Source organism: Scardinius erythrophthalmus, assembly GCF_964197995.2.
Source record: "Scardinius erythrophthalmus genome assembly, chromosome: 21".
NCBI lineage: Eukaryota > Metazoa > Chordata > Actinopteri > Cypriniformes > Leuciscidae > Scardinius > Scardinius erythrophthalmus.
Genome location: NC_138241.1, coordinates 1,204,588 through 1,232,340, shown reverse-complemented (window position 1 = coordinate 1,232,340; position 27,753 = coordinate 1,204,588). Strand labels below are relative to the sequence as shown.

The 27,753-nt window shown below is 42.6% G+C and overlaps 1 protein-coding gene across 1 annotated transcript; it reads right to left on the bottom strand.

The window, feature by feature from the left end:
• Window positions 1-1,694: 1,694 nt before the first annotated feature.
• LOC308681661 (trace amine-associated receptor 13c-like) lies at window positions 1,695-4,128 on the bottom strand (the record flags this gene model as incomplete). Its single annotated transcript, XM_081350742.1, has 2 exons — window positions 1,695-2,733; window positions 3,815-4,128. The coding sequence occupies 2 exons, from the start codon at window positions 4,126-4,128 to the stop codon at window positions 1,695-1,697; spliced, it is 1,353 nt and encodes a 450-aa protein (XP_081206868.1).
• Between the last annotated feature and the right edge of the window lie 23,625 nt (window positions 4,129-27,753).

Here is a 27,753-nt window from a genome sequence, read left to right as displayed (position 1 = left end):
TTTTGGATCCTCTACCCTCGTGTCTCGGAGCAGTTCGTAACAATGTTTCATGAATGGCACAAAGTTATGTGACTATTCAAGTCTCTGTCTTTAGATCTGTGTGTTCAATAATGTGGTTTTTTGTCCTTTGTTGTGTATCTTTGGATTATGTTGTATTGTAAATAAATCCAAACAATGAAAAAGCCATTTTTTTTAAATCTCTCTCAGGAATTTTCAAGTAACTAGTCAGTGTTCATTTAAAATTCCAAACACACTGAAATGGGCATAATCTCTCGAATAATCTGATAAAGCCATTAAAGTTGTGCGTATCGTGCACACGCCTGATTTTTTTTATGTGGGCAAGACTTGAGACTAAAGAAACGCAATAGGTTTTGTTCTGGGTTTTAAGAATTGTTTATATCTCACAATTCTGACTTTATTTTTCACAATTGCATGTTTACATCTCACATTTATGAAAAAAAAAAAAAAAAAAAAGTCTGAATTGTGAGATAAAAAGTCACAATTGCCTTTTGTGTTTTTATTCCGTAGCAGAAACAAGCTTTTTTTGGGACAGGATGAGAAACAGAGCAAGAAAATGAGAGGAAAAAGAATGAGAGAATATGATTGAAATGACAGTCGAAGAGAAGGTACAGCTAATATAGTATTATTGTATAAATATATGTTTGTAAATGCAACAGTTAGTATCAGTCATTACTTGTCAGATAAGATTAGACATAGAATGTTTATCAGGGAGCCACTAGAAAGTTATTCCATAATTCTTTAATCCTTTATTCCTCCAGTGAGCAAACCAGAGGAAGAAAAAGAAACAAAAAGCTCATGTCGGTGTTGGATAAAGGATAAAGACAAATACTGATTTGACGATGATGATGATGTTTATGTTCAGACTCTGTATAATTATTTTGTATATATAAATACACACACATGCATGTATATATTTAAGAAATATTTGCATACATATACTGTATATATTTATATATAATTTATATTATATATAAATATATATTTTTTATATATAAATTACACATTTTTCTTAAATATATACAAGCATGTGTGTGTATTTATATATACAAATTTAATTATACACAGTACACACACATATACTATTTAAACACAAACTTTTATTTTGGATGCGATTAATCGCGATTAATCTTTTGACAGCCCTAATATATATATATATATATATATATATATATATACACATAAACCTAGCATTATGAAATATGACCACATACAACATGGACAAATGCAGAAATTCAGACACAGAGCAAAGATGGCAACACTGTATATGTTTTTACTCAAACATATCACATAAACATATATCTGAACATATTTATTTAAGCTCATTACAACAGAAAAAATTGCGGCCACAATTCAATTGAAATATTTTTCATTGTCTTGTTTTCTTTAAAAAAAAAAAAGATTACTTTGTATTGAAAGATAATGGTGTAGTTGACTTAGTCATTTTAAGGCCTTCAAGAGAGCAAAAATGTTACTCACTGTTACTCACACATGTTCATGTTCTCAATGTTCATACATAATAGGCAGAATATTTAAACTATTCACAAACATAGGTGTTGCACAGATTCTGGTGTCATCTAATGTTTAATAAGGAAGTGCTTAACACAAGAACCCGAACTATTACATTCATAGACAGACGGAATTTACAATTGTGCTTCATGCAAGAGTGTAAGTGATCATTTCTCTTCTGGGAACAGATTTAAGTATGCCGATGAAGGTTCACATATTTTCAGTGTCAAAATGTATTTTGCTGACACTCTAAACCATTGATAAAACATTGCATATATAAGTGGATTCATACAAGAATTCATGCATAACATCCAATACATTACGTTAATTATAAGAGTGTCATTTTCGTCATGCCCAAAAGAAAGAGTAACTATGTAGTACGGTGTCCAAAAAAGAAGATAAACCAGTACTACAATCCCTAAGGTTCTTGCAGCCTTTTTTTCTGATTTGGCCTTTTTGTCTGTGACTGAATTTAAATGCTTAGCTTGCCGTTTTGCTACAAAGCAGATTTTCACATATAAAGGAATAATTATGCAACAAGGAGCCACTAAACAAACAAAAGCATCTATTAGAAGATTTTCCAATGTAACAACAAGTATGCATTCTCCAATACATGTGTGGTTCCTCTCTGGATACAGTAAAAACTCATACAACAGATAAAACGAATAAAACAAGGAGAATAACCAGTTTACAACAATAGAAACAACAGCTCTGTTATTATTGACTCTTATTGGATATCGCAAAGGGTCATTCACAGCAATGTATCGATCCACAGAAATAATAATCATATTACCAAGAGATGCCACGACAACAACATAAAGAATAAGAGGAAATATTGAGCAAAATATTTCTCCAAAGTACCAGCATGGCTCAATCAGTTTCATTCCCTGCACTGGCATGAGAATCAGTCCTGCGATCAGATCAGCCACTGCCAGAGAGAAGATCAGCACATTGGTGGGAGTGTGGAGCTGCTTGAAGTGCGAGATGGAGATGATCACCAACAGGTTCAGAAACACGGTGAACACTGATGTTACAGCAATGAAAATGTACACAATGATGTACTCTGCTTCAGGTCGGATACTTCTGGTACAAGACAAATTGTTGTTTGGAAAGCAGTATTGGATTGTTTGATTGTCCATGTTTGTCAGTCCCCAGTTCAGATTCTGTGTGAGGATGCTTGTCAGTTTAGCCCCCTGGTCCTTGTCACTGACATGACTCAGTTTTATAGGCACAGAAAGCACAGTGACCACCCCATTCAACAATACAACCTCTCAAATCCACCCACTAGTTAAATATGCATAGACCTGATCAATCTGATCTATAGAATATAGTGGATTAGCGAATACAATAAAGCGAGTTTACTCTTACATTCTGCCTATGTAAGACAGCATCTGTACTAAAACAAACAGCAGGCGAGTGCACTACTGTAAGAGCAATAAGTCCAATCCATCGCGTTCCATTACACCCAAAATTATATCCATGCTAACATACAATAAAAATTAAAGATTGAATCTGGATATTTTCACATTGCTACCAGAAAGACTCGGGAGAATTATTTCAATAAATCGTACATTTATTGACAGCTCAGCAAGCTGATAATATACAAAGTCATTTGGTGTAGGCCCCGTCCGTAGTGTATAATCCGAGGGTATCGGATCTGCAATTCCTGCCTGAAGACGAAGGCAGGGGCGCAGCCGACCCCCCCGGGAGGTATGGACAGGACCATCCTGGTGGTGGTGGTGGGGAGGATGGGGTAATCGTCGCTTCAGTATCTGTGAACTCAAACATGTGTAAGTACCAAGCTTTTATACAGTGTGCATAAAAATATGATTGGATAGAAGTGAAGGCAATAGGTTATGTAGTAATTGAGTCTTCCCGACAGAACTTATGCTAAAGCTTTCATTTCCAGTATAGGGCTACCACTAATTTATGTCCCTGGAAATAATCTCAAGAAAGGAGCCTTGAAATATGATTAGACTGTTATGCAAAGGCAGAACAGAATAACTCATTTAGTCAAAATTCAATTATGACCACAATTTGTCCTCATAAACTAATATCTGTCCTTTGACAGCTTTTGTTAAACTATGCTTAGATTAAGACAGGGGTGTACAATGCTGCTCCTGGAGGGCCTCTGTCCTACAAAGTTTAGCTCCAACTTGCCTCAACCCTCCTGCCTAGTAGTTTCTAATTTGCCTAGTAAGACCTTGATTAGCAGGTGTGTTTATGTGGGGTTGGAGCTAAACTTTGCAGGACTGGAGACCCCTGGATTAAGAGAAAATGGACGGACCAAGGCAGAGCCGGAGGGGTAAGGAGGCCCGGTGAAGCCATAAGGATGATGGTCCCCGGTGGAGCCATAAGGATGACAATCCCAGGTGGAGCCGAGGGGGAGAGGGGCCAAGGTGGAGTGAGGGGCTCAGAAGATTGAGATAAAGCCAGGGGAACGACATCTTTTGGCAAAGCTTGCGAACTGGAAGCCTCAGGCAGATCCGAGTTGCTAGGTGATGCCAATAAGGGGGGATTCGAAGGGCTTAAAGGAGCCAGCAAAGACAAGGCTCGAGAACTGGATGGCATGTTCTGCTGGAAAACCCTTGTTCCAGCCATTCATGTGGACGTAAATATGACACATGCCACCTATCTAAACATTGTTGTGGACCAGGTACACCCTTTCATGACAGTGGTGTTCCCTGGTGGAAGTGGACTCTTTCAGCCTGATAGCACCTGATAGGGCCATTATGGGAGGATCTTTGTCTTTCTCAGGTATTAAACACATCAATATTCATGATGATTCATGCCTCCTCGCATAAAGCTTCATGACCTTATTTCAGTGACAATTTTCTTTTTGTTTTTTTCACAAACCATGCATAAACATCATTATCTCAAAACTACAAACTACATGCTGCTGACATATTGTTGTAGCAGAGTTTGTGCTGAATACAGTGTAATCAGACTTTAGCCATGAAAATGTCACAAGTAACAGAAATAAACACAAATGTCAGAGCATGTCAGAAGACCTCCAGGACACAGAAAACATCTCAGACCCCAGAGGGTTAACCAATGAGTAGCCATGGCAACAAACTAGCAACAAGAACCAAGGTAACAGGAACAGAACAGAACATGAGAAGGAAACACAGGAACAAAAGGAAACCACATGTGAGTCCACAAACAGAACATAACCATTACACATATGCGCTAAAACATATCATTGATCATTTCCTAACAAGGCCACATATTAAGGTCTGGGTAGATTAGTTGGCAAACAATTAGTTCTCATAATCAACGTGTTGGGTGTAGGAGAAAAGGGCAGGAATAAAGATCTGAGCAACTTTGACAAAGGCCTATTTGTTACGGCAAAGCAACTAGGTCAGAGTATCTCTGAAATGGCAAGGACTGTGGGTTGCTCCCAGTCAGCAGTGGTGAGAATTTTCCAACAGTGGTCTGAGGAGGGACAAACGCAAACCAGTGACAAGGTATTGGGTGCCCAAGGCTCACAAGGTCAAAGAAGGCTAAACTGTCTGGTCCGAGGCAACAGAAGGACTACTGTGGCACCAGTCACACAACATTTTAATGATGGTTATGGAAGGAATGTGTCACAACACACAATACATTGCACTTGTTGCGTATGGGGCTGTGTAGCAGCAGAGTGCCTTTGATGACCCTTGTTTACCACTGAAAGAGTCTACAATGGGCACTAGAAGCATCAGAACTGGACCTTGGAGTAGTAGAAGAAGGTTGTCATGTTTTATTTTACATCACATGGATGGCTGTGTATGTTTGCGCCTTTTGCCTGGGGTAAGTGTGTGCACCAGAATGCACAGTGGGATGACGACAAGCCGGTGAAGGGAGTGTGATCCTCTGTGAAAATGTTCTACTGGAAAACCCTTGTTCCAGTCATTAATGTGGACGTAAATATGACACATGCCACCTATCTAAACATTGTTGTGGACCAGGTTCACCCTTTCATGACAGTGGTGTTCCCTGGTGGAAGTGGACTCTTTCAGCAGGATAATGCACTCTGCCACACTGCACACATTGTTCGGGAATAGTTTGAGGGACTATTTGAACAAGGATTTATTACTAATGTCTTGGTGCCAGATACAACAGGACACATTCGGGGTCTTGTAGAGTCTATCCCTCAGCGAGTCTGTGCTGTTTCGGCACTATCCAGAGGATCAACAACATTTTAGGCAGGGGGTTATAATTTTTTAGCTCATCGGTCTGACAGGTAAAACATGAGCTTATCAATTCTATTAAATCAATCTGCTGTATCATTTTAACCATTACTCATGGTAAGAGGATATTATAAATATTTAGCTTAAGTTTTCAATGTGTTTGAGTCATGAGTTATATTTCAATAAAGTTTAATGATGCAACACAAACACATTTAGTAGTGTGCAAGTTGTTATTTAGTGCTCTTTAACATTGCAACTTGGGCAAGTTGTAACTTACAGCTTGTGCAACTGGCCCCAGGTTCCAGGCATATCAATTACATCAGTGGTTCTCAACTCTGATCCTGGAGAGCCACAATACTGCAGAGTTTGTATGTCTCCCTTATCTGACAAACCATGTTCATTTCAAGCAGCTCTCTGGTAACAAACTGATGATTTGAATCAGTTGTATAAATGTGATTTCTCATGGAAAATACTGTATATAAACATATGATTCTGTTCACCCTTTGTTCTTAGTTTGTTCCTTGGTAGTTCTAGGTTGTCGGTTCTCTTTAATGTCAAGATATGTTGTGGTTATAATGTTATAATGTTAATACATTTGTGGTCTAATGGTTAGAGAGTCCGACTTGTAACCCGAAGTTTGTAGGTTTGAGTCTCACTACTGGCAGGAAATGTAGGTGGGGAGAGTGAATGGACAATGCTCGCATTACCCATAACTGAGGTGCCCTAAGACACCAAACCCCCAATCGCTTCCCGGGAGCCATGAAACGCTTCCCGGCTGCCCACTTCTCTGGCTGTGTGTTCACGGTGGGTGTGTTTAATACTCACTGCTGTGTGTGTGTGTGCACTTGGATGGGTAAAATGCATAGTAAAAATTCCAAGTATGGGACACCGATTGGCTACACGTCACGTTTAACTCTTGATAGATCTCCAACATATTCCTGTGATATGAGTGATTTTGGATGATTAATTAAAGCCTATTTAAATATATCTCCTTCGTTGTGCTATTTGACCAGCGTAAACTTGACAGAAGAACCGACCATAACAGATATGGATTTACCAGCCATCCTGCTGCTCTGCATAGAACAAGAGCAGCAATCTCAAGAGGTCCACACCAGGAAATTTCTACAACTGGCGTGCCTAACGAACTTTCCAGACCACTCGCTGTGCATATTCCTCACACAAGTTTGAACGAACGCACAAAGGCTCCATTTCCAGAGCCCAGCCAGTTGCCTCGCAAAGAGCGAATGCCAGAGCCCACTGTAGACGGAGAGCCTGCCTCAATGAAGATGTCAAGAGTTGAGGACTGAGCAAGCCATCGCTCCAGAGCCCGAGCAGTGGGACTGCTCGTGGAGTACTAGGGCATGGAGGAAAGCCCCAGCCACACTCCCGTAGCCATGAGTGAGCTGCAGCTGGCCTCTGCAAAAATGTATGAAAATTTGGAAGATGATATTCCCCTTATTCTCCTGTCCCCACTGGTTCTGCCAAGCTCCAAGTCTCCTGTGTCTCCCGTGTCTCCAGATATCCCACACAGCCGCCCTCTCCTGCATCCTCATCCAAAGTGAGCTAGCCTGTTGGCCCTGCCTCCACTGGTTCCCATCAGCTCCTCAGCTCCTCCGCTCCTCCTTTGTGTACTCCAATATGCTGCATGGATGCGCCTTGGGTTTTCCAGTCTCCAGCTCCGCCCAGTAAAGAGAATCCCCTGGCTTTGCCTCCAGTCGATAATCTCATCACTCCATCTCAGCCTGTCAACCTGTCGGCTCTACCTTGGCTCCTCCCTCCCTTTGCTTCACCAAACACCATCATCCTTACAGCTCCACCAGGCTCCCTCATCCCTCCAGCTTCACCTTGGTCAGATGTCACTCTGCCTAGGCCATGAACTTCCGAGCCATCCGCTGTGCTCCGTCTCTCCCCTCCTTCGGCTCTGTCTGGCTCCGTCTGGCTCCGCCTGGCTCTGCCTTCCCATTGGCTCCACCTCAGTCCTCTGGCACCCTGGCTCCACCTTGGACACTCGTCACTGCATCTCCGCCTTGGCCTCCAGGACCATTTGTGATGCCTGTTCTTGCTGGCTCTTCGTCTGCACTCAGGGCCCCTTTCTGCGTTCTGGGGCAGGAAGACCAATGCAATGAAGTCCCTGGGATAGGCCTCAATAAGGCCTCCCTGGTACAATGGGTCTTTCTTGAGCAGGGTTAGGCTGTCTTTCACCTCACAAAGAGACTGGGTTTTTGTCTGCCTGACCCCGCACTGGCATATGGACTTGGGCCGCCAGAATAGGCTCCCCTCACCTCACCTCACCTCACCTCACCTCACCTCACCTCACCTCACCTCACCTCGCTGAGCTACTGCTCAAGCGTCGGGTTGTAAGTGGTTGGCTTACAAGCAAGCCCCACTCCCTTAGGCTGGGCTCAGAAAAAATTCTGTCACCTCTAGAGCTAAATCTGCACACTGTTAAATCTCAGGGTTAGGTGGTGGTATTCCCCTGTGATACAGGGTAGGTCTGAGTACTTCACTTTCAGTTCTGTATTATCCTACCTCGCACCAAGTTCTCACCTTCACTTCTTTTTGGTTTTCGAAGTACGTTCCCGTGAAGCCAGAGCATTGCCATGAACTAACACCAATAAAGATGGTAGGCCCCTGACTCTGGGGCCTCTGTTGAGGCAGAGTGGTGTATGTTGTACTCCCCTTGCTTAACCTGTTAAGCTGCAACCCCACTTTTGAAAAATCCCCAGAAATGACATACCCAAACTGAAACAGATACAGTTTATGAACCCTTTGTACTAAAAGCACAAGTATGATCTCATTCGAAAGCTGAAACCTGGCAGTTTATTGTAAATGTAGAATTAATTATTGTCATAATGAAAAAAATTGTTATAAATAGCTTCAAAGTTTTGTAAAGTTATTAGAAATTAATTTTTATGAAACATCCTTATGAAAATAAAATTGAAGTTGGCACTGTAGCAATCTAGAAATGCACTACAGCTAAAGCCACATGTCTAAACATTTTATGTTTAAAATCTGAAGATAATAAGTCCAAAACTCTGTATTTAGTTAAATGTTTTTCAAGACCATGTCAAATTACTTTATTTTGATTTGACTCTAAAATGCAACTGATGTTTATTGTCATCTTCTAAGCATCTATCCAGTATATTGTCTCTATTGTTTTGTGGTGCAGACGAGCCCCATTCAGTCTCAGTCTCCCCCTGCACACATTCGCACCTCTCCAGCCTGGTTATGGCTCTAAATATGCATTTCTTTTGTCTGCATTATAGTAACGACTGGCTATTCACAGGCTATTCATAGGGTTTCAGTCCCTAATTTCTTTTCTCAAAGTTCACCTCACATTTTAAACTGTATCAAATGCATTTCTTGAATAAAGAAACATTTCAGTAAGCATTCAAAAAATCATAAAAGTATAACTTCTAGGTGGCAGGTGCACCTAGGGCTAGCTAGCATGTTAGCTTAGCACACCATCAATACACGACAATTTATGAGATTAAAACCATGTTTGTGCTCCAAACTTACTTTATAACACAAGTGAGTATTTTAAATAATCTTCTGTGATCTAATTTGGCTTCAGATAAAAAAATCAGACAGAAAATATACTATTGGTATAGGATTCTGCACAATGATAGTCTATATAGATTAGCATTACATTATAAATATAATCTATTATTATGGAAATACCTGGCATGGCTTTAAAAACACAGGTAACTCAAATATCATTGCAAACATGTTTATTGTCTTCAAAACGTCTGTATCTGCATGTTACAGCGATCTCTTGTTAGCTTTGTGTGTATCAGTGACGTCCTGGAATGTCACATGATCATGGCTCTTCTTCATGTTCCATATATGGACTATTATTGTGCATAATAGCGCCCTCAGGCTATTGGTATGAATTGAAAACACAGTATCAAAGTATCTAAGCGCTCATAATGATTACATCGACGCATTTGGGTATAAATTCAATAAATATTATTCCTGTCTATAGAAATCTGATGTAAATCTATGAGAATCTATCAATATTTTTCCAAATATGCACATTTTTGAGCTAAAAGCCCTGAAGGACGTTGTTTTGTGTATCGCTGTCATGACGACAGCACGGGAGTTTTTTATGAATGAAAGAGGCTGACGCGCATAATTCATATCAAAGGTATCGACTCATTTTTTCATTTCATAACTCCTGACACAAATTTAGAAATAACTGTCGCTATAAGTTTCTCAGAATACAATAGTGGTCAAATACTGAAACTTGAGTCTCATATCTTTTTAATGATGTATAGTTTGTCAAGGTATAACATTAAATCTGATAGTAACTTTGAACTATATATAAAAAAAAAATGCTTCAGTGCGCCCGCGCACTGGCAACGGTTAACAGGTTAACCAACAGGTTAAAGGGTGCTGTGTTTTTGCTGAGTACACTGCCATGGAGAATGTGATTAGGAACCAGGATGCTGTAGGCATCTTATCTGCATACGAAGGCTGCGCTGTTAGGTAGTAGGCCTCAGCAGGCCCCCTTGACTGGGCAGCACCCAAGAGGGCGCTGTAGGCCAACTTACCTCAGGTGGTTGGCCTTAGTAGTTTGGGCAGTAGACTCACTGATGGGTAGTAGGCCTTAAACAAGCCTCCTCAGAACGGAGTCCTAACGTTGTGGGACATACATTATAGCTGCGACCAGGTAGCTAGCCTTATTGGGCCTCCTGTGGGTGGCCTTAATATTTGTGTTTGTGTAGTATGGTTCCCAAAAGTATATGTTTGTAGCAGAATAGACTGGCTATCAGCTAGTAGGCCCAACCGGGCCTCCCTGATGGTGAGTCCCCGTCAGTATGAATTTGGCTGACAGCACTGACTTACTTCAGGCCTAGTAGGCCCCTCAAATCTTCTAAGTGAGTCTTGAGTGATGGAGTATACAAACAGTGGTGTTAATGGTCAGGCGCTGACCTTAGCAAGGCCTCCCTGACCCTGAGCCCCATCATGGGGTGCTTGAATGTTAATTCACTGGCTAATCAGACAATTGGCTTCAGTGGGCCTCTCTGGAGGCGAGCCCCGATTATGATCAGCCGAATAAGATTGACCACTGTCAGGCGGTTGGCCTTATAAGGCCACCATGTAGCTCGGTCCCCAACCTTACTGGCCATGGCAGTCAGTTTCTTATCTAAAGAAAACTTTCAGGCGACCGGCTTTAACAGACGACTCCAAGACTGAAGGCAGGTAGTAGACCTCTCCAGGCCTCCCTGAAGGTGAGTTCCCACGGATGCTAGCTATCAGGTAGTAGGCCTCTCCAGGCCTCCCTGAAGGCATGTAGTAGGCCTCATTAGGCCTCTCTGAAGGCGAGTTCCCAAATACAGGCAGTAGGTAGCCAGCCCTCTAGTTATTTATCAGGTAGTAGGCCCAGGCCTCCTTATAAGTGGTTTCCCAGCAACACTGGGTTCTGGCAGCTAGTGGCTGCTTGCTATCAGTTCAGCTGGCCTTAGCAGACAGCTTCTGAAGGCGAGCTTGTGCCCTAGTATGACTAATGGTCATTTTCTGCTACTGGTTCCCTCACAGAACCTCTCTTCTTTATCTAGCCTACAGCCTGGTTTGCCTACCAGGTAGACCATGTACTCCCCTCTTTGAGGGTCACTATGAGTACTCATAGGTTGTAGGCCTCTCGTGAGGCCTCCCAGTTAGATCAGCCCTTAGGCCTTTTCAGGCCTCCTCAGTGTTTTGAAACACAAACGTTGGGTAGATCCGTGGATCGAGCAGAGAAACTCTCTAGCCACATTCCCTAGAAGGGACCTCTTCTTAATTTGAAGCTGTGGTCCAAGGCCCTTGAGCAGGCCCAGGTAGGCATTTCATTAAACAAGGTTTATGGAGGTTTTCCTGTGGAACGTATGGCTTGGGCTATGACCGTAGGGAATGCTGTCACTGACAGCCCAGTGTGACCTGAGGGTGAGTGGTTCTGGTATTTCATTTGAATTTGCTGGTTTTGACAGTTGTCACTGCCAATGGGATGCACTCCCCTTAGCATGGTAGAGTTGGTATATCATTTCCCTTAGCGTCAATCGATGCAGTGCGAGTACCCTGTTCTCAGGGAACAGAGGTTACAGTCGTAACCTAGACGTTCTATGTTGTCGGATCTCTTTAATGTTAAGTCTGAATAAATCTCCTATGTATTCCTGTGTTATGAGTGATTTTGGATTATTAATTAAAGCCTATTTGAATATATCTCCTTCGTTGTAAATCTCCTATGTATTCCTGTGTTATGAGTGATTTTGGATTATTAATTAAAGCCTATTTGAATATATCTCATTCGTTGTGCTATTTGACCAGTGAAAAAGTGACTGATTCTGGTATTTCATCTCTTTGCTGTGTATTTTGAATGTGACAATAATTCAGACCCTGCACATTTTACCTGTTAGCTTTCTCAGCACTTGTCCGAATAAACTATTTTGGTGTTCATTTGCGATAAAAGGCATTTTATCATTTAACAAAAATTACAGGGTTGATTTCCCTTTGTATGCCAGGTACTAAACCAATTATACTTTTAGGTGTGTTAAAACATCCTATAACTTTGGCTGGTTTCATGAAACAGAAAGATATAATGCACTCAGAAGAAAAAAACTTACAAGACTACAAACACATAAAAAATTACTACAAGTTACTTGTTTTACACAACAGTATAACCTATAATTGTTCACATTTTATAATTTATTAACTACCATCTTCATGTGTATTTTTTAAGATATATGTTTGGCCTTTATTAGACAGAACAGTATAGAGGAGACAGGAAGCAATTGGAGCAGAGGGGAACAGGATTGCGAAAGAATCCGAAATTAGACGTAACTGGTGCTTTATTCCATGCCAGTATCGCAGCAATCAGGCATTCCACTGAATGGTTCTTGTAACGTAAAACAAATATTATAACTGCAAACAACACGTCTACAGAATCCTTGCATTCACATTCATGCATTGTTCATTTTCATTTGTTAAAACTGCCACTCTTTTCACTGCACACAACAAAAGCATTAAGTTTTTGTCTGTTTTCTAAAGACGCAGTAAAGTATTTTGGGCTAATGATAAGCAACCTTCATCCAAGGGGAATGGATGTTGCATCAGCATATGTCCATGCATCTAACACCTTTAATTGCTAGGCTTCAACATCATGTTTAATGGGACATCATTACTGATGACAAATGTTTTCACGTGCTAATAGACTCCCTGTGGAGAGTTTAAGATTTTGCCATGTAAACAGCTTCGTTCAGTTAAAAGTGCTGATTGGTCTCAAAAGGACTGAACACAGAATCATTACATCATAAGAAAGCCAAGAGGACATTGCCGATCACGGGCTGAACTCACTTAGAATTCTCTAAATAGTTCCTAGCAAGGAACTTTTTAAGATTTTTAAACCTATTCACAAAACTGCTAAGATCAAGTTTTACTGAGGATTTGAGGAAAATGCTTTGTTTCAGTAGCCTGACTACGTCTGGCTGAGTACGACTGACTGTACTCAGTCTGAGATAGCGACCGTTTTCCCCGTTTTCCTCCGGCCTCAAAACAGCCGGCCAATCAACGAACAGAGGGCGGGCTGAGAGCCGTGATGAAGACGCTGATTGTACCGTGGATGCGTAGATTTACTTCACATAATCTGCAAAAGTCGTTCACAGCCATGTTCACTCCGGTATTTCGCTCGATGGTTTTGTTTTCGCATCATACATGTGTTTACAGTGGAAGTTAGATGCAGCTGAGCATGCGCATAACACATGCCATAACCAAACGTTATGTGATTGGCTTATGGGTAACCAATGATTTTAAACTTCAGACAATCTTTCTGTTGTAAAGATCATCAATTCATAAATCAGTTAATTTCATCTATAAAATAGATCTGCCAAAAATGATGTAATAGTCCACCTCAGTGCAGTTCTCATACAACAGCATCAGTACAGTCCCAGATAGCATGGTGACATTGATACAACGTTAAGTTTTGGTTGAGATTGAAATTTCAGTGCTTTAAGAATGATGGATCAGCATTGAAATTTTGAAAATGTATATTTCGTTTTGGCCTTCCGTCCACACTGAGACATCGTTTTTATTAATGAAAACTACGCGTTTTGAAAACCTACTCCAAAGTGGATACATTTGAAAACGCCGTTTTCACGTTGTTGTGTGGACTGTGAAACCGGTGGTATTTAAAAACAATGATGTAAATTGTCATGTGAAAATCAGCCTTTGATGAAAGTCAACAGCACACATGGGTGGAGACAGTGACATTGAACTAACAGTGATTTGTAGTTGATGAGCACAGATCATTCAGGCATGTATCTCTGCAGAACACATCAGTGGGGCGTTTCAAACACGATCGGCATTTTCAACCGTTTTACCCGATTTGCTCTAATCCACTGGGGGCTTGGTTTAGGGGTGGGCCTTTATGATTTTAGTAAGTCTGTTAAAAATGGTTGAAAAACGTCAATTGTAGTTTGAAATTAGCCACTGATTGCTGGTAAATGCTCATTTTGGTTTTGCATGTGCACTTCTCAGTAGTTTAATTGATGCATCCTCATTAGAGAGAAAACACAGGGGAATCCTACACAGAAGTCTTGTTTGTTGAAGCGCCTGACATACTTACACTGACATACTTACTTCTCTAGCTCAGTTTCAAACTATGGTGAGATAACTATCTTAATTAGATAACTATCTATCTAATTTTTTCTCTGTTCCTTTTCTTTTGGGTGCTTGTTATTTGGGTTTGATTTGTATTGTTACTGACTGTAATTAGATACATTAAAACAAAATGTGGTTTATAGGTACACCATAACCTTTATAGGAGGCTAACACAAGGACCACAGCAGCACGTCCGTTGAACCCACGGCTTTATTCAACCCCCCCTCAAACAACCACCAGCATAAGGTTCCTACATCAGTAGTTAACCTGATACTACACGGAAGGCTCTGGAGTTGTTACACCAGCTTTCTGTTCGTGTGTGTGTTACTACACACGTTGGATGTTTATTGGATTTTCTGTTGTGCCAAATAAACTGTTGCACGAATCCTCTGCATTTGAGTTCTCTCTTTACGTTCCTGACACACATAGCTCACGTCTTCGTCCATCTGTGCTTGCAGAGCACATTGCTCCTTTAGTAGGAGTGAAGGCAGATGAAGTTTAAAAACTTAAATTGAATTGAATTTAAAAAAAGTTAAAGCACCCTCCTGACAATGCTGATATTGATTATACAATGAGTTGTTGTCAACAGCATAGTCACTTGACCTGAAACATGATGCTATCCTGTGCCTTATCTCTGCTTAATCATGTAATCTTTCATATTCCTGAGTCACTATTAAATTTGAGGAATGTAACTGATTGTATGCAACTACATCACTAGTATTTTTTCCTGCTATGGAAATCAACAGCTACTGTCAATTGTCTGGTTACCAACATTCTTTATTGTGTTCAACAGAAGAAAGAAACTCATATAAGTTTGGAACAACATGAGGGTGAGTAAATGATGACAGAATTTTCATATTCAGGTGAACTATCCCTTTAAAGAATTTTCATTGAACAAAAAACTTAGCTCTTTTATTTTTCAAGATAAACTTGTTACTTAATCCAACATAGTTTCATGGAAAATTAACTGAGATATAGTTATAGTAATGGCCATAACTCAGAGGTATTCATTCCTCTTCAGAGTTCCGCTCCGCCTGGAAGTTTTCATTGACCCTAATGAACTTGATTAGCTGCTTCAGGTGTGTTTAATTAGGGATGGAGATAAACTCACCCCTGCCATAGTGCTTTCTTCTGATTTTTAGGCATTAATAGATTTTTAGAACAATAGAATAAGTCCCCGTTTACATGAAGACGCAGATATTTCCACGAAAACCCCGTTTTTATCACAGAAAACTATTATTTCTAAAAATTCCGGCCAAAGTGGAGATTTCTGATAACGGTTATGTGTTGCCATGTTGTAATGGTCACTTTGTGCTTTTTTAAGTTAATATGAGGTAAAATGAGAACTGCGCATGTGCGTAGACTGTCAGTAATAGATTTGACGTGAGGAGAAGAGATAACCGCTCTAATGTTACCGACCTTTGTACTCTTTCTTTTATTTCCTTTTATATTTGTGACCAGAGTTGGATGTTTGTTTGTATACTTTTTCTCACTCTAGTAATTTTATTAAACACGGGGAAAATACGCCGTCTCTCATGCATCTTTTCCTCCGACACCTATTGTTTTTTTCTCTCTGGGCCACATCTCAACTTTGCCTTACAGTGTCAACTGGGAGAAACAGGGTTTTAGGTTCCCAAACGTCACATTATGCGCCAGAAAATGCTTAACGTCATGTGAGTGCCCTAGGAAGTCGCTTGTGTTATTGGTTGTTGTCGATTCTGATTGGCTTGCATGGCTTTATCCTCCTCCCTACACTGCCGACAAATAGGTTTGGCATAGTTATGATGGCGCTCGATGGCGTATTTTTGTGGGTTGATGTAAATGACAACTTTTTTGTGACAACCTACCTTTGAGAAACTTACCTGTGCGATCCGTCTTCAGTCATCCATCTTCTCCGGCAATCCCTTCATCTCTAATCTCCATCTGAAACAGATAAGAATTATCATTCACCGCAATCAAGTCAACGTATCCATTCTCTAAGATACTCACCTGCTCACTTTGTTTGTTTTGGATCTTACCTGTAGTTGCATTCTTCTGTTCCGTGACAGGCATGGTTCCGAAGCTGTCAATAGGGGTCTGTGCAGAGGAGCTGTCTGGTTCTTGTGGTCTCTGCTGAGGATCTGTGCTGATGACTGTTGTGTTGACAAGGCCTTCACAGGGGATTGTCTAGTAAACACGGTCTCTACTGACATTCAGGGCTGCGTTGTGGTCATGTCTAGGAGCAGATCCACCATCTGATCTGGACACGGACCAGATCCAACTGACTACGGTAACCTTGGGATAAGGATGAGACAGACAGACTAATATTTGTGTAGTAATATTCTTCTTCGGGAACAGACACAGTCTCTATATGATGATATCAAGATGAAAGAGTCTCTATGTTTTGGGATTTATCTGACTTCTGTGACGTGAGACAGCTAGCAGACGGTCAGTTTAGCCAGTCTGTCTGCTTCATGACCTGGGTCCTAGATGGTCAAGGATCAACTCAAAAACTGTGCCATATTAGTAGAGAGCCATATTGTCGCTTATCCGGGGCTGGGTCGTGGGGGCAGCAGTCTAAGCAGGGATGCCCAGATTTCCCTCTCCCTAGACACTTCCTTCAGCTCTTCTGTGGGGACACCAAGGCGTTCCCAGGCCAGCCGGGAGACATAGTCCCTCCAGCGTGTCCTAGGTCTTCTCCGGGGTCTCCTCCCGGTGGGACATGCCCGGAACACCTTCCTGGGAAGGCGTCCAGGAGGCATCCGGAAAAGATGCCCGAGCCACCTCAGCTAGCCCCTCTCAATGTGGAGGAGCAGCGGCTATACTCTGAGTTCCTCCCGAGTGACCGAGCTTCTCACCCTATCTCTAAGGGATCATCCAGCCACCCTGCGGAGAATGCTCACTCAGAGATGAAATCGTGTGGTCCCCAAACCTGACACCCTCCAGTCCCTGGCTGTGCCTAGAAACTCTGTCCATAAAAATTATGAACAGAACCGGCAACAAAGGGCAGCTCTGCCGGAGTCCAACATGCACTGGGAACAAGTCTGACTTACTGCCGGCAATGCGAACCAAGCTCCTGCTGCAGTCGTACAGGGACCGGATAGCCCTTAGCAAAGGGCCCCGGACCCCATACTCCCAGAGCACCCTCCACAGGATGCCGCGAGGGACACAGTCGAATGCCTTCTCCAAATCCACAAAGCACATGTGGATTGGTTGGGCAAACTACCATGAACCCTCCAGTACCCTGGAGAGGGTATAGAGCTGGTCCAGTGTTCAACGACCAGGACGAAAACCACACTGTTCCTCCTGAATCCGAGGTTCTACTATCGGCCGTATTTTCCTCTCCAGTACCCTGGCATAGACTTTCCCAGGGAGGCTGAGAAGTGTGATCCACCTATAGTTGGAGCACACCCTCCGGTTTACCAGTCCAAAGGTACTGTCCCCGACCGCTACGCGATGTTGCAGAGGTGTGTCAGCCAAGACAGCCCCACAACATCCAGAGACTTGAGGTACTCTGGGCGGATCTCATTCACCCCTGGTGCCTTGCCACCGAGGAGTTTCTTGACTACCTCTGTGACTTCAGCTTGGGTGATGGACGAGTCCACCTCCAAGCCCTCAGCCTCTGCTTCCTCATTGGAAAACGTGTTGGTGGGATTGAGGAGATCCTCGTAGTATTCCTTCCACCGTCCGATGACATCCCCAGTCGAGGTCAACAGCTGCCAACCTCCACTGTAAACAGCGTTGGTAGGGCACTGCTTCCCTCTCCTGAGGCACCGGACGGTTACCATAGTACTGAGACTGCTCTCGTTAGAGTCACAAATGATTTGCTCTTATCATCCGATCGTGGATGTATCTCTCTATTAGTGTTACTCGATCTTAGTACTGCGTTTGACACCATTGACCACAACATTCTTTTAAATAGACTAGAAAACTATGTTGGCATTAGTGGAATTGCACTAGCATGGTTTAAATCATACTTATCTGACCGTTATCAATTTGTAGCAGTAAATGAAGAGATGTCTCATCGATCACAAGTTCAGTATGGCGTACCACAAGGCTCAGTACTAGGACCGCTGCTGTTCACTCTGTACATGCTACCATTAGGAGATATTGAATTTATTTATTTATTTGAATTTATTTATTTATTTCGAGCAATATATAATGACACCTAACAAAGGCAATAAAGAAGCATTTTGATTCATCTATACAACAAGTTAAATTCATCATACTTTAACAACATAATTCCATCTATTGCTCGAAACGGAGTGGGTAGAAGTCAAACTTATTTAAACCCACCCCGGTAAATCATTAGGAAACATGGAATTAGCTTCCACTGTTATGCTGACGATACTCAGCTCTATATTTCTTCAAAACCTAACAAAACTTACCAATTCACTAAATTAACAGAATGCATAGCTGAAATTCTGAAAAAACAGAGATTCTAATTATTGGACAAAAAACTTCCTCACGTAATAACCTAGAATACTGTCTAACACTTGATGGCTGTTCTGTTAAGTCTTCGTCGTCGTTAGGAACCTGGGTGTGCTCTTTGATACCAATCTTTCATTTGAAAGTCACATGTCTAGTATCTGTAAAACGTCTCGGGTTACGTATGTAACCCTCGTTCCCTGAGTAGGGAACGAGACGCTGCATCGATACTCGATACTTTGGGGAATGCCCTCGGCATGACGCGTCTGAAGTCTGTAATGGAACTATTCCAATCTTGATTGGTGCTCGTCACTCGTGACGTTGCATGTGACGGTGATCCGGAAGCTATAAAAGGACAACGGAACATAGCCGTATCAGCTTTTAAAGGGTCAAAGCAAGTCGTTCTCAGAAGCACGAAAAGTGAGGCCGAGAGATGCAGCGTCTCGTTCCCTACTCAGGGAACGAGGGTTACATACGTAACCCGAGACGTTCCCTTTCGTAAAGGGAACTCCCGCTGCATCGATACTCGATACTTTGGGGAACGAGTACCCACGCCGCCACACTGAGAGACCCTGCCCTGGTGTGAAGCAATCTGGCACACTCAAGACATGAGAACTTGTGAACCTGGTGTAGAGGACAGATCCAGACTGTAATGTTTGATGAAGGTGTGTGGGGAGGCCCAGCCAGCGGCATCACAGACCTCTTGAAGAGAAACCCCTGCTAGCAAGGCTCTAGAGGATGCCACTCCTCTGGTTGAGTGAGCTTTTATCAGGAGAGGTGAAGGCAGATTGCGCACCTCGTAAGCTGAAGAAATAGCCTCTACTATCCACTTGCTAATAGTCTGTTTGGAGACCGGGGAGCCCTTCTTGGATAACCCAAAACACACAAACAGCTGGTCCGACTTCCTCCAGCCCGAGGTCCTATGTACATAGGCCTCAAGAGCTCGGACCGGGCATAACAAGTGTAATTTAGCTTGATCAGCCGACACATGCGGTGGAGGATGAAAGGCCGGAAGGATTATAGACCGTGCCACATTCGTGGGCACCTTAGGCACGTAGCCAGGTCTAGGGTGGAGAATGGCTCTCACTCTGCCAGGAGAGAACTCGAGGCAAGAGGGAGCCACAGATAGCGCCTGCAGGTCGCCAACTCGTTTCAGGGAAGTAATAGCGAGCAGGAAGGCTACCTTAAAGGATAAAAATTTCTCAGACACCTTATCCAGGGGTTCGAAGGGTGCCAGGGATAAACCTTCGAGGACCACTGCCAGGTCCCACGTGGGGACCCTAGGCTGGATAGCAGGCCTCATCCTCCTGGCTCCACGAAGGAAACGAATTATGAGTGGGTGTGTCCCCAGCGTGCCCACCCCTAAAGGCGTGTGGAAGGCTGATATAGCCGCCACATAGACCTTAAGCGTGGATGGGGAGAGCCCGTCAGAGAAACGATTCTGGAGGAACTCCAGTACTGAAGCCACTGGGCAGTTAACTGGGTCCAACTGATGTTCTCTGCACCATAAAATAAAAATTTTCCATTTAAATGCATAAAGTTTCCTCGTGGAGGGGGCTCTAGAGTTTAGAATGGTCTCAACAACCTCGGTTGAGAGACCAGAATTTGTGAATTGGTCCCCCTCAGGGGCCAAACCAGTAGCTTCCTGGGCTACAGCCAAGGGTGAAATATCATGACCTTGGGCTGAAGAGGGAGGACCATCCTGATCCGGATTCACCGCGGAAGGCCTGCCAGAAGGGCCCAGATTTTTGGAAGCCATATTTGGGCCTGTCAGTACAGGGCCACTAAGAGTAAGCTGATCCCGTACTGCTGAACCCTCTTGTACTCTAGAACCCCCGGGGGCAGAACAATCGGGGAAAGTATACACAGACATGGCCTCAACCATGTCTGTATCATGATATCCAGACCCAGCAGAGCTGGAAGAGCATGGGAGAGGTGGCGCAGAAGGTGGCCGTCCACATGAAGGGGAAACAGGAGCACCTCTGACAAACCGACCTCCATCCCGGCTAAAGCCAACTTGGGGTGGAGTTCGAAATCCCCGGGCTGCAGCCCCTGCCTCGACAGGATGACTGCCCCCTCCTTGATCAGAGAGACCACCGACATAGTGTCTGTCAAAAATAGAACCTAATGGTCTCTCTGAAGTTTCCTCAGACCCTGTGTTTCCAACACAGGTACTAGGAGCAGGAACCATAACTTCCTCCCCATGATCAGAAAACGAGGGCATGTGCGCGTAACTCTGGCCATGCGGAGTGGGTTCCCTCTCGGGGAAAACCCATTGGTCCTGAGCCACTACTACAGGGCCCCCATGTACAGCAGGCCAAAGAATAGTATGTTGAACACTGCTGCCAGCGAGCCCACTCTTTGATAAGGTCACGTAGTGGTGGCCTGGCCTAGCTTGATATACATGACTATGGTAAGGAAGATGAGTGTCTGAGCTGGAGACAATTGTGCCTGCATCATGACTATAACCTACACCGCCCCCAGGAATCGGTTTCTCTGAAGAGGCAATGGTGATTTTTCCTATACTCTGAGCCATATTCCCGAGCACCTCACGAGACTCGGAACAACACCTCGGTGTTGAACCGTCTGCTCTAGTAGTCAATGGACAGGAATGAGGATGCCCTGAAGACTCCATGGAGCTAGGACAGTGACCATGCATTCCGAGGAGGTGCGGGGATACAATGCTAGGCCGAATGGAAGAATCCGGAACTGATGTGCTTTTCCCCCAAAAGCAGATCTCGGAAACTTCCCGTGATGGGGTTAGAAGGGAATGAGGAGTTAAGGACCTTGTGGATCTATCACGACAGACCAGTCCTCGGAGCTGGTCTGACTGACAGTCGGAATCTTGAATCTGAACCCCCTCGGAGGTTGATCCATTACCCTGAGATCCGAAACAAGGCCTTACTCCCCTTCCCTCACAGGAACTATGAAGTACCGGCTGTAGAACCCGGGCTCCCGAAACCGAGGAAGAGCCCACCTTGAGGTTTCCTTTGTTAAGAGAGACTAGACTTCTTGTTCCAAGAACCAACCCTGCTCGGGGCTGGCAGACATGTGAACCACCCTTAGTAGATAATATTTGTATATTAACTGCACTGTAAGCAGGACCCTCCAGGCTATATTTTGAAGACCCCTCGGGGTGTCTAAATATGCTATTATGGGGACCAGTCCCTCGAGACTGGCCTTGGCTAAAAATGTTCAAATGGTTTCGGTGACCTGAAGCAGCTAACTGGCAGGGACTAACCGAAATATGCTCTCTACAGACCTCCTGAGAGGCAGCGAACTCGACAGGGCCGCAACGTTTCCGAGCAGATACTGCGATTTGTGTTCGCTGGAAGCCGATGTGTCCCGAAGCGCCATCGGCGGCGGGAAGTAAACATCGATTTCCTAAGGGCTGTATAAGGGGGCGAGACTCCTGTACTCGCTCTCCTGGGGGAACGGCCATAAGGGTCTGCGTGTTACGACAAGACCTCTTAGTTGAAGCCATCTTAGCCCGAGAGACAGTCCTCAGACCTGTCCTCGATAAAGAGGGCTTCATACGAGAATGTCTCTTCTGGCCCCAAGCCTTATACGGGGGGGCACGAGAGGAAACCTTCTCAAAATATGAGGAACTGGCGGCTGTCCCATGAGGCTGCCCCCTGGCAGCAACCCCATGAGACCTAGATTGACAACTGGGGATAGCTGAATGTCGCTCTGCCTCCTGAAACCTTTCGACAACGGTTCTTGCCGCGTCGCCAAAGAGGCCAGAAGGTGAAAGGGGGGCATCGAGAAGGAAAGCCCTGTCTTTCTCCTCGATCCCCAAGCGATTAAGCCATAAATGTCTCTCTGTGACGACTATTGCTGCCATAGAACGGCCAATAGCACGAGCCGTCTCCTTAATAATACGGAGAGATAAGTCAGCTACTCTACGAAATTCAGTAATACCGTTGAGTGAGACCTCCCAGTTATCATCCACCTCTTTGAGGAGGTCAGCCTGGTATGCCTGTAATAACCCCATCGTGTGTAGGCATGCACCGGCTCGACCCACCGCCATATAAGCTTTCCCTAACAAATTCGATGTACGAGATTTGGAGGGAAGTGTCTGAGCTATCAGGGGTGACGTAACGTCGGGGAGAAAATATTTCGCAAAATATTCCTCAACCCGAGGCATCACCCCATAACCATTCTCATTAGATTCCCTAATAGATGAGTAAATATATACATGGGGGGAAAATAATTGAGATGAACATGGATTTTCCCACGATCTCGATACCTCAGTATGAAGATCAGTGAAAAAGGGAAGGCTCTGACACAAAGATTGTGACTGGGTCTGCAGGAAGCGCTCATCCATTTTATTTTTCTTAGTCGCTTCCTGCTTATTATATGGCCATTCAACATTTAATTTAACCACTGCCCTGGTCACAACCTCCAGCAATTCCTCAATAACGGGAATATGGGGTGGCGAATCCCCATATCTATGTGATTCAGTGTTGATAATATCTAACCCCTCGGAGCCAGATAAATCAAACGCTGTGTCTTTAACACGGTCGGAAGAAGCCGCAGCGCGGGCTTCCGAACCGTGCGCGAGACCAGTGGAGCTGGTTAATAAACACTGAGAAAGGGTCGCAACCGTCTCAGTGTTATCTGCCAGCTCCACGTGCGAATCCCATGCATACAAGCGGCGCGCTGCCTCAACAGACGCGGGACCTGATGCACTGGAAACGCGAGCCTGATCTGATTGATCGAACAAGCTCAAACGGGAGCGGAGCTCTCTCATAGATAGCTGAAAACAGTTTGCACAGACAGCGCCCTCAAGCACTGCCCGTGCATGCTCCACTCCCAGACAAACAACACAAAACGAGTGCGTGTCACCCTCGCTCAGATAGCGCGAGCAAGGGGACGCACACCGCCTGAGTCGTTTCTCTATATTCGCCATATATATATTGAGATAGACAAACAACACCAAATAAGACAATACAGTCACACAGAACGCTTGCTGAAGACAGAAAGCTGATACGGCTATGTTCCGTTGTCCTTTTATAGCTTCCAGATCACCGTCACATGCAACGTCACGAGTGACGAGCACCAATCAAGATTGGAATAGTTCCATTACAGACTTCAGACGCGTCATGCCGAGGGCATTCCCCAAAGTATCGAGTATCGATGCAGCGGGAGTTCCCTTTACGAAAGGGAACCGCATTTTTCCTTCTTAAAAATATATCTAAATTACGTCATATGCTCTCATTGACAAATGCGGAACAATTAGCTCATGCTTTCATGACAGCAAGGCTAGATTATTGTAATGCTTTACTGGGTGGTTGCCCTGCACGCTTAAAGGAGAACTCCGGTCAATTTTAACATTGAGCTCATTTTTTTGTACAATTGGAGTGCTGTCAATACAGAGAACAACGACAAAAATCGGTGTTGCCTACACCGAGTTATTCTATTTTTAAAATTTGCACCCTGTTGACTTCAATGGGGCAATGTTTAAACCTGCTTTTAGCCTCTTAACATCCTTGATGTGTCATTAAAAGTGCAGAGAAAATGTGAGTGAACACGAGTGGATCTGACTGCAGTAGATGTAAAAGATATGTATAAAAATGATGTTATTTAAGCCAGCGCAAATACCTGTTTACATCCTGTTTTTCGGTTAAAGTCCAAAGTAGTCGATTGCCGAGTTCACGCGCGTGATCATTGGTAACTAAACCTATGCGCAGGAGCAGTGCGTATGGTGAGCAGGAGCAGGACACGCGCGTTTTACTTTCACACTGGCAGCGTTTATCACGAGCGGCTGAACCGCGGGTTGTGTGCAGACAGATTACTCTATAATGGATAAGTTGGCATTGCTTTATTTCGTTTTCAAATACGTTTAAGAGAAAAGACTTGTCAAGAAGCTTATTTTATTAACCCTCAGAGGTCGGAGATCACGCCGGCGTGATCTGCTCGCTTTTTTCCTTATGAGTTGAATTGAGACCCAAAATACTCTTTTGACTTTGATTTTACAAAACAAGTTTCATACATCAATCGATTCTGTTTAATGTGTATTATTTTTGTGTATACTCACAATAAAAACAAAGTGTTGTGCTTTTTGCCAAATAAAGAAAAATAAACGTGAAGCGAGTTCTGCCTTCTCTCTGCCAGTGTCGTCCATTCTGAAACGCGTCCGAAAATGAACAATAACTCAGCGAATACTCAGTCAAACAGGCAAACAGACATACAGGCATGAAGCTTGAATTCTCTTCTCTTAAATGAAGTAATTTATATAAAAAACAAATATTCTCATGTTGTGAAATCTGTATTAAAAGAGAGCGATTCCAGTCGACCTCATTAGAGCTAATTCAAATGTAATGTGACTCCGCCTACGGAGAGCGCGCACTATTCAAACGCAAATGAATGAGGCAATCCAAGCAAACCTGTGAACCCACATATCAGTTTATTCAGATCATTACTTTAACACCGTCTCAGCAGCGCTGTGAGCAATAACAATAATGAAAAAAGTACCTCAGAAGTGCGGGTATATCGAGGAGCGAGCTGAGGAATACTGTAAGTTTTTTTTTCTTCTCACGTGAATCGGGTTTCTGTTTTTAATGAACGAACGGCAGAGATGCGCGCTGTTTACCACAGCTCGCAAAAAGACAGTTTAAATTTAAATCGCGTGTGTGAATGAATGAGGATGTTTTAGCAAACTGTATTACTATGAGTAAAAATCGACTGAAATATGTTGAAATAAAATGTAGGCTATTTGTACGTATTTGTACGTAGCAATACGTATTAAACTGCAATTTTATATGCCCTAATATTTCATAAAAACAACGTTACAGTCAGGCGAAATATGAAAGACAACATTTTGTTGACTAGATTTGAGTACAGTTTTTACTGTAGAATATACTGCCACATAAGCTTTTGATGAAAAAAGTAGCCTACCTCAGAAGTGCGGGTATATCGAGGAGCGAGCTGAGGAATACTGTAAGTTTTTTTTTCTTCTCACGTGAATCGGGTTTCTGTTTTTGATGAATGAACGGCAGAGATGCGCGCTGTTTACCACAGCTCGCAAAAAGACAGTTTAAATTTAAATCGCGTGTGTGAATGAATGATGATGTTTTAGCAAACTGTATTACTATACTGAGATGAGTAAAAATCGACTGAAATATGTTGAAATAAAATGTAGGCTATTTGTATAAGCAATACGTATTAAACTGCAAATTAACATTTATATGCCCTAATATTTCATAAAAACAACGTTACAGTCAGGCGAAATATGAAAGACAACATTTTGTTGACTAGATTTGAGTACAGTTTTTACTGTAGAATATACTGAATATATATATCAAATAAGCTTTTGTTTAGCAATTTTTATATATATATATAAAATAAAGTCATCAACTAAGATGTTAGCTGTTCCAATTTTGGCTATATTCAAACTAATGAATACATAGATAGGCCTAAAATGTAGGCCTATAATCTTTTTTTTTTTTTTACAAAGAAAGAGTACACTTGAAATATTGTTGAAATTTTAATTATTGTTGTAATTGTAACCTTTTTAATAAAATAGCAAAACATATTTACAAGATAGATGTAAGCAAAATCTTAAATGGTCAATATAAGTCTTCTTCTAATTTTTTGTCCTTGCATTGTGGCTCAGTCAGTCAGAGTCACACCTGAATGAATGGCTAATTATGCAGAGTCATTATGCATAATGGGTGGGACATTTTGTATTCCAAGGTGTAAACCACTCCTCGTTCACGCCCACTCGCATAATGGCTTTCCAAGCAAAACCTGTTTTACATCAATTTAAATCAATGTATTGTTTTATCTGAACGATAAAGCAAGACTATTTTCACATAATTTTGAAGCCAGAACTCGAAGGAAGAACATCCATTTCTCAAAAGTCTTATTCATGCATATTTATTATGAGTTTTGAGGTCTTCTTTCAGCAACTTTAATTTTTAATTTTTTCAATAACCACGCATAAGCATTATTCTCTTAAAAATAAAAAAATATACATGCATGGTGATCACATATTTTGGTAGCCCTGTTTGTGCTATATAGAGTGAATTTACACCTTTGCCATTAACATGTTTATAAATAACTGAAAAAAGCACAAATGTCAGAGCATGTCAGAACACCTCCAGTGCCCAGAAAACACCTCAGACTCCAGAGGGTTAATAATTTCATTTATATAACTTTTGGTTCATCTTTGTTTTTATTGTTCTGGCAACAAGTTTGTTTTTGGACATTTGTTTTCTTTTTAAATTGCTGTTAGTCATTTGATCGACTGTTTAAAACACAATAGATATCATCAGTGCACTTTTTGAATAAAACTGCGGTGTATTTTGGCCATGATCAATGCATTGTCACTTTAATTCAGCGTAAGCGGTGCAGCAAAAATAGACTCCGCGCCGAAACTATCGCAGCACTGCTGCTTCTGCTCTGCTCCTGCTACGCGCTGCCGCGCCGCCTCTGCGTGCGGTGTGAATGCTCTAATCTGTTAACATGGGCGCCGAAAAAAATACGCGCTGCACACTCTGCTAACGCGTGCAGTGTGAAACCAGCGAGTGCAGTTCCTAAAAGCACATTACTGGCTTTGCAAACACTGTGGCACTTTTATTTTTTTATTTGTTTACATGCCTGCTGGGTATTTTAAGTTGAGGTGCTATTTGTTTATATATTAGACTTTTTTTGCATATTTACTTTTGCACTAAGTCCAAAAGTGAAGAATTTATGTTATTTATTACTTGATTGTTCAAGCTACCTCACAGAAGTGCTCTGTTTTTTAACAGAGTTGTTGAATGTTAAAATAAGGTGAATTAAATAAAAAATAAGGAACATCCTGGATCTGTTTTTAGCTCTTCTTTATTCTTTTTTTTATGTATTATAGAAGTATCGGATCGGGACTCGGTATCGGTAGATACTCAAAATCAAATGACTCGGACTCGAGGGCAAAAAAACCTGATCGGGACATCCCTAGTTACATCATGAGAAGAATGGCATCTACGCTAATTTTAGTGTCTTTGTTTATCCCGAGGTCTTCTCGCAGCCT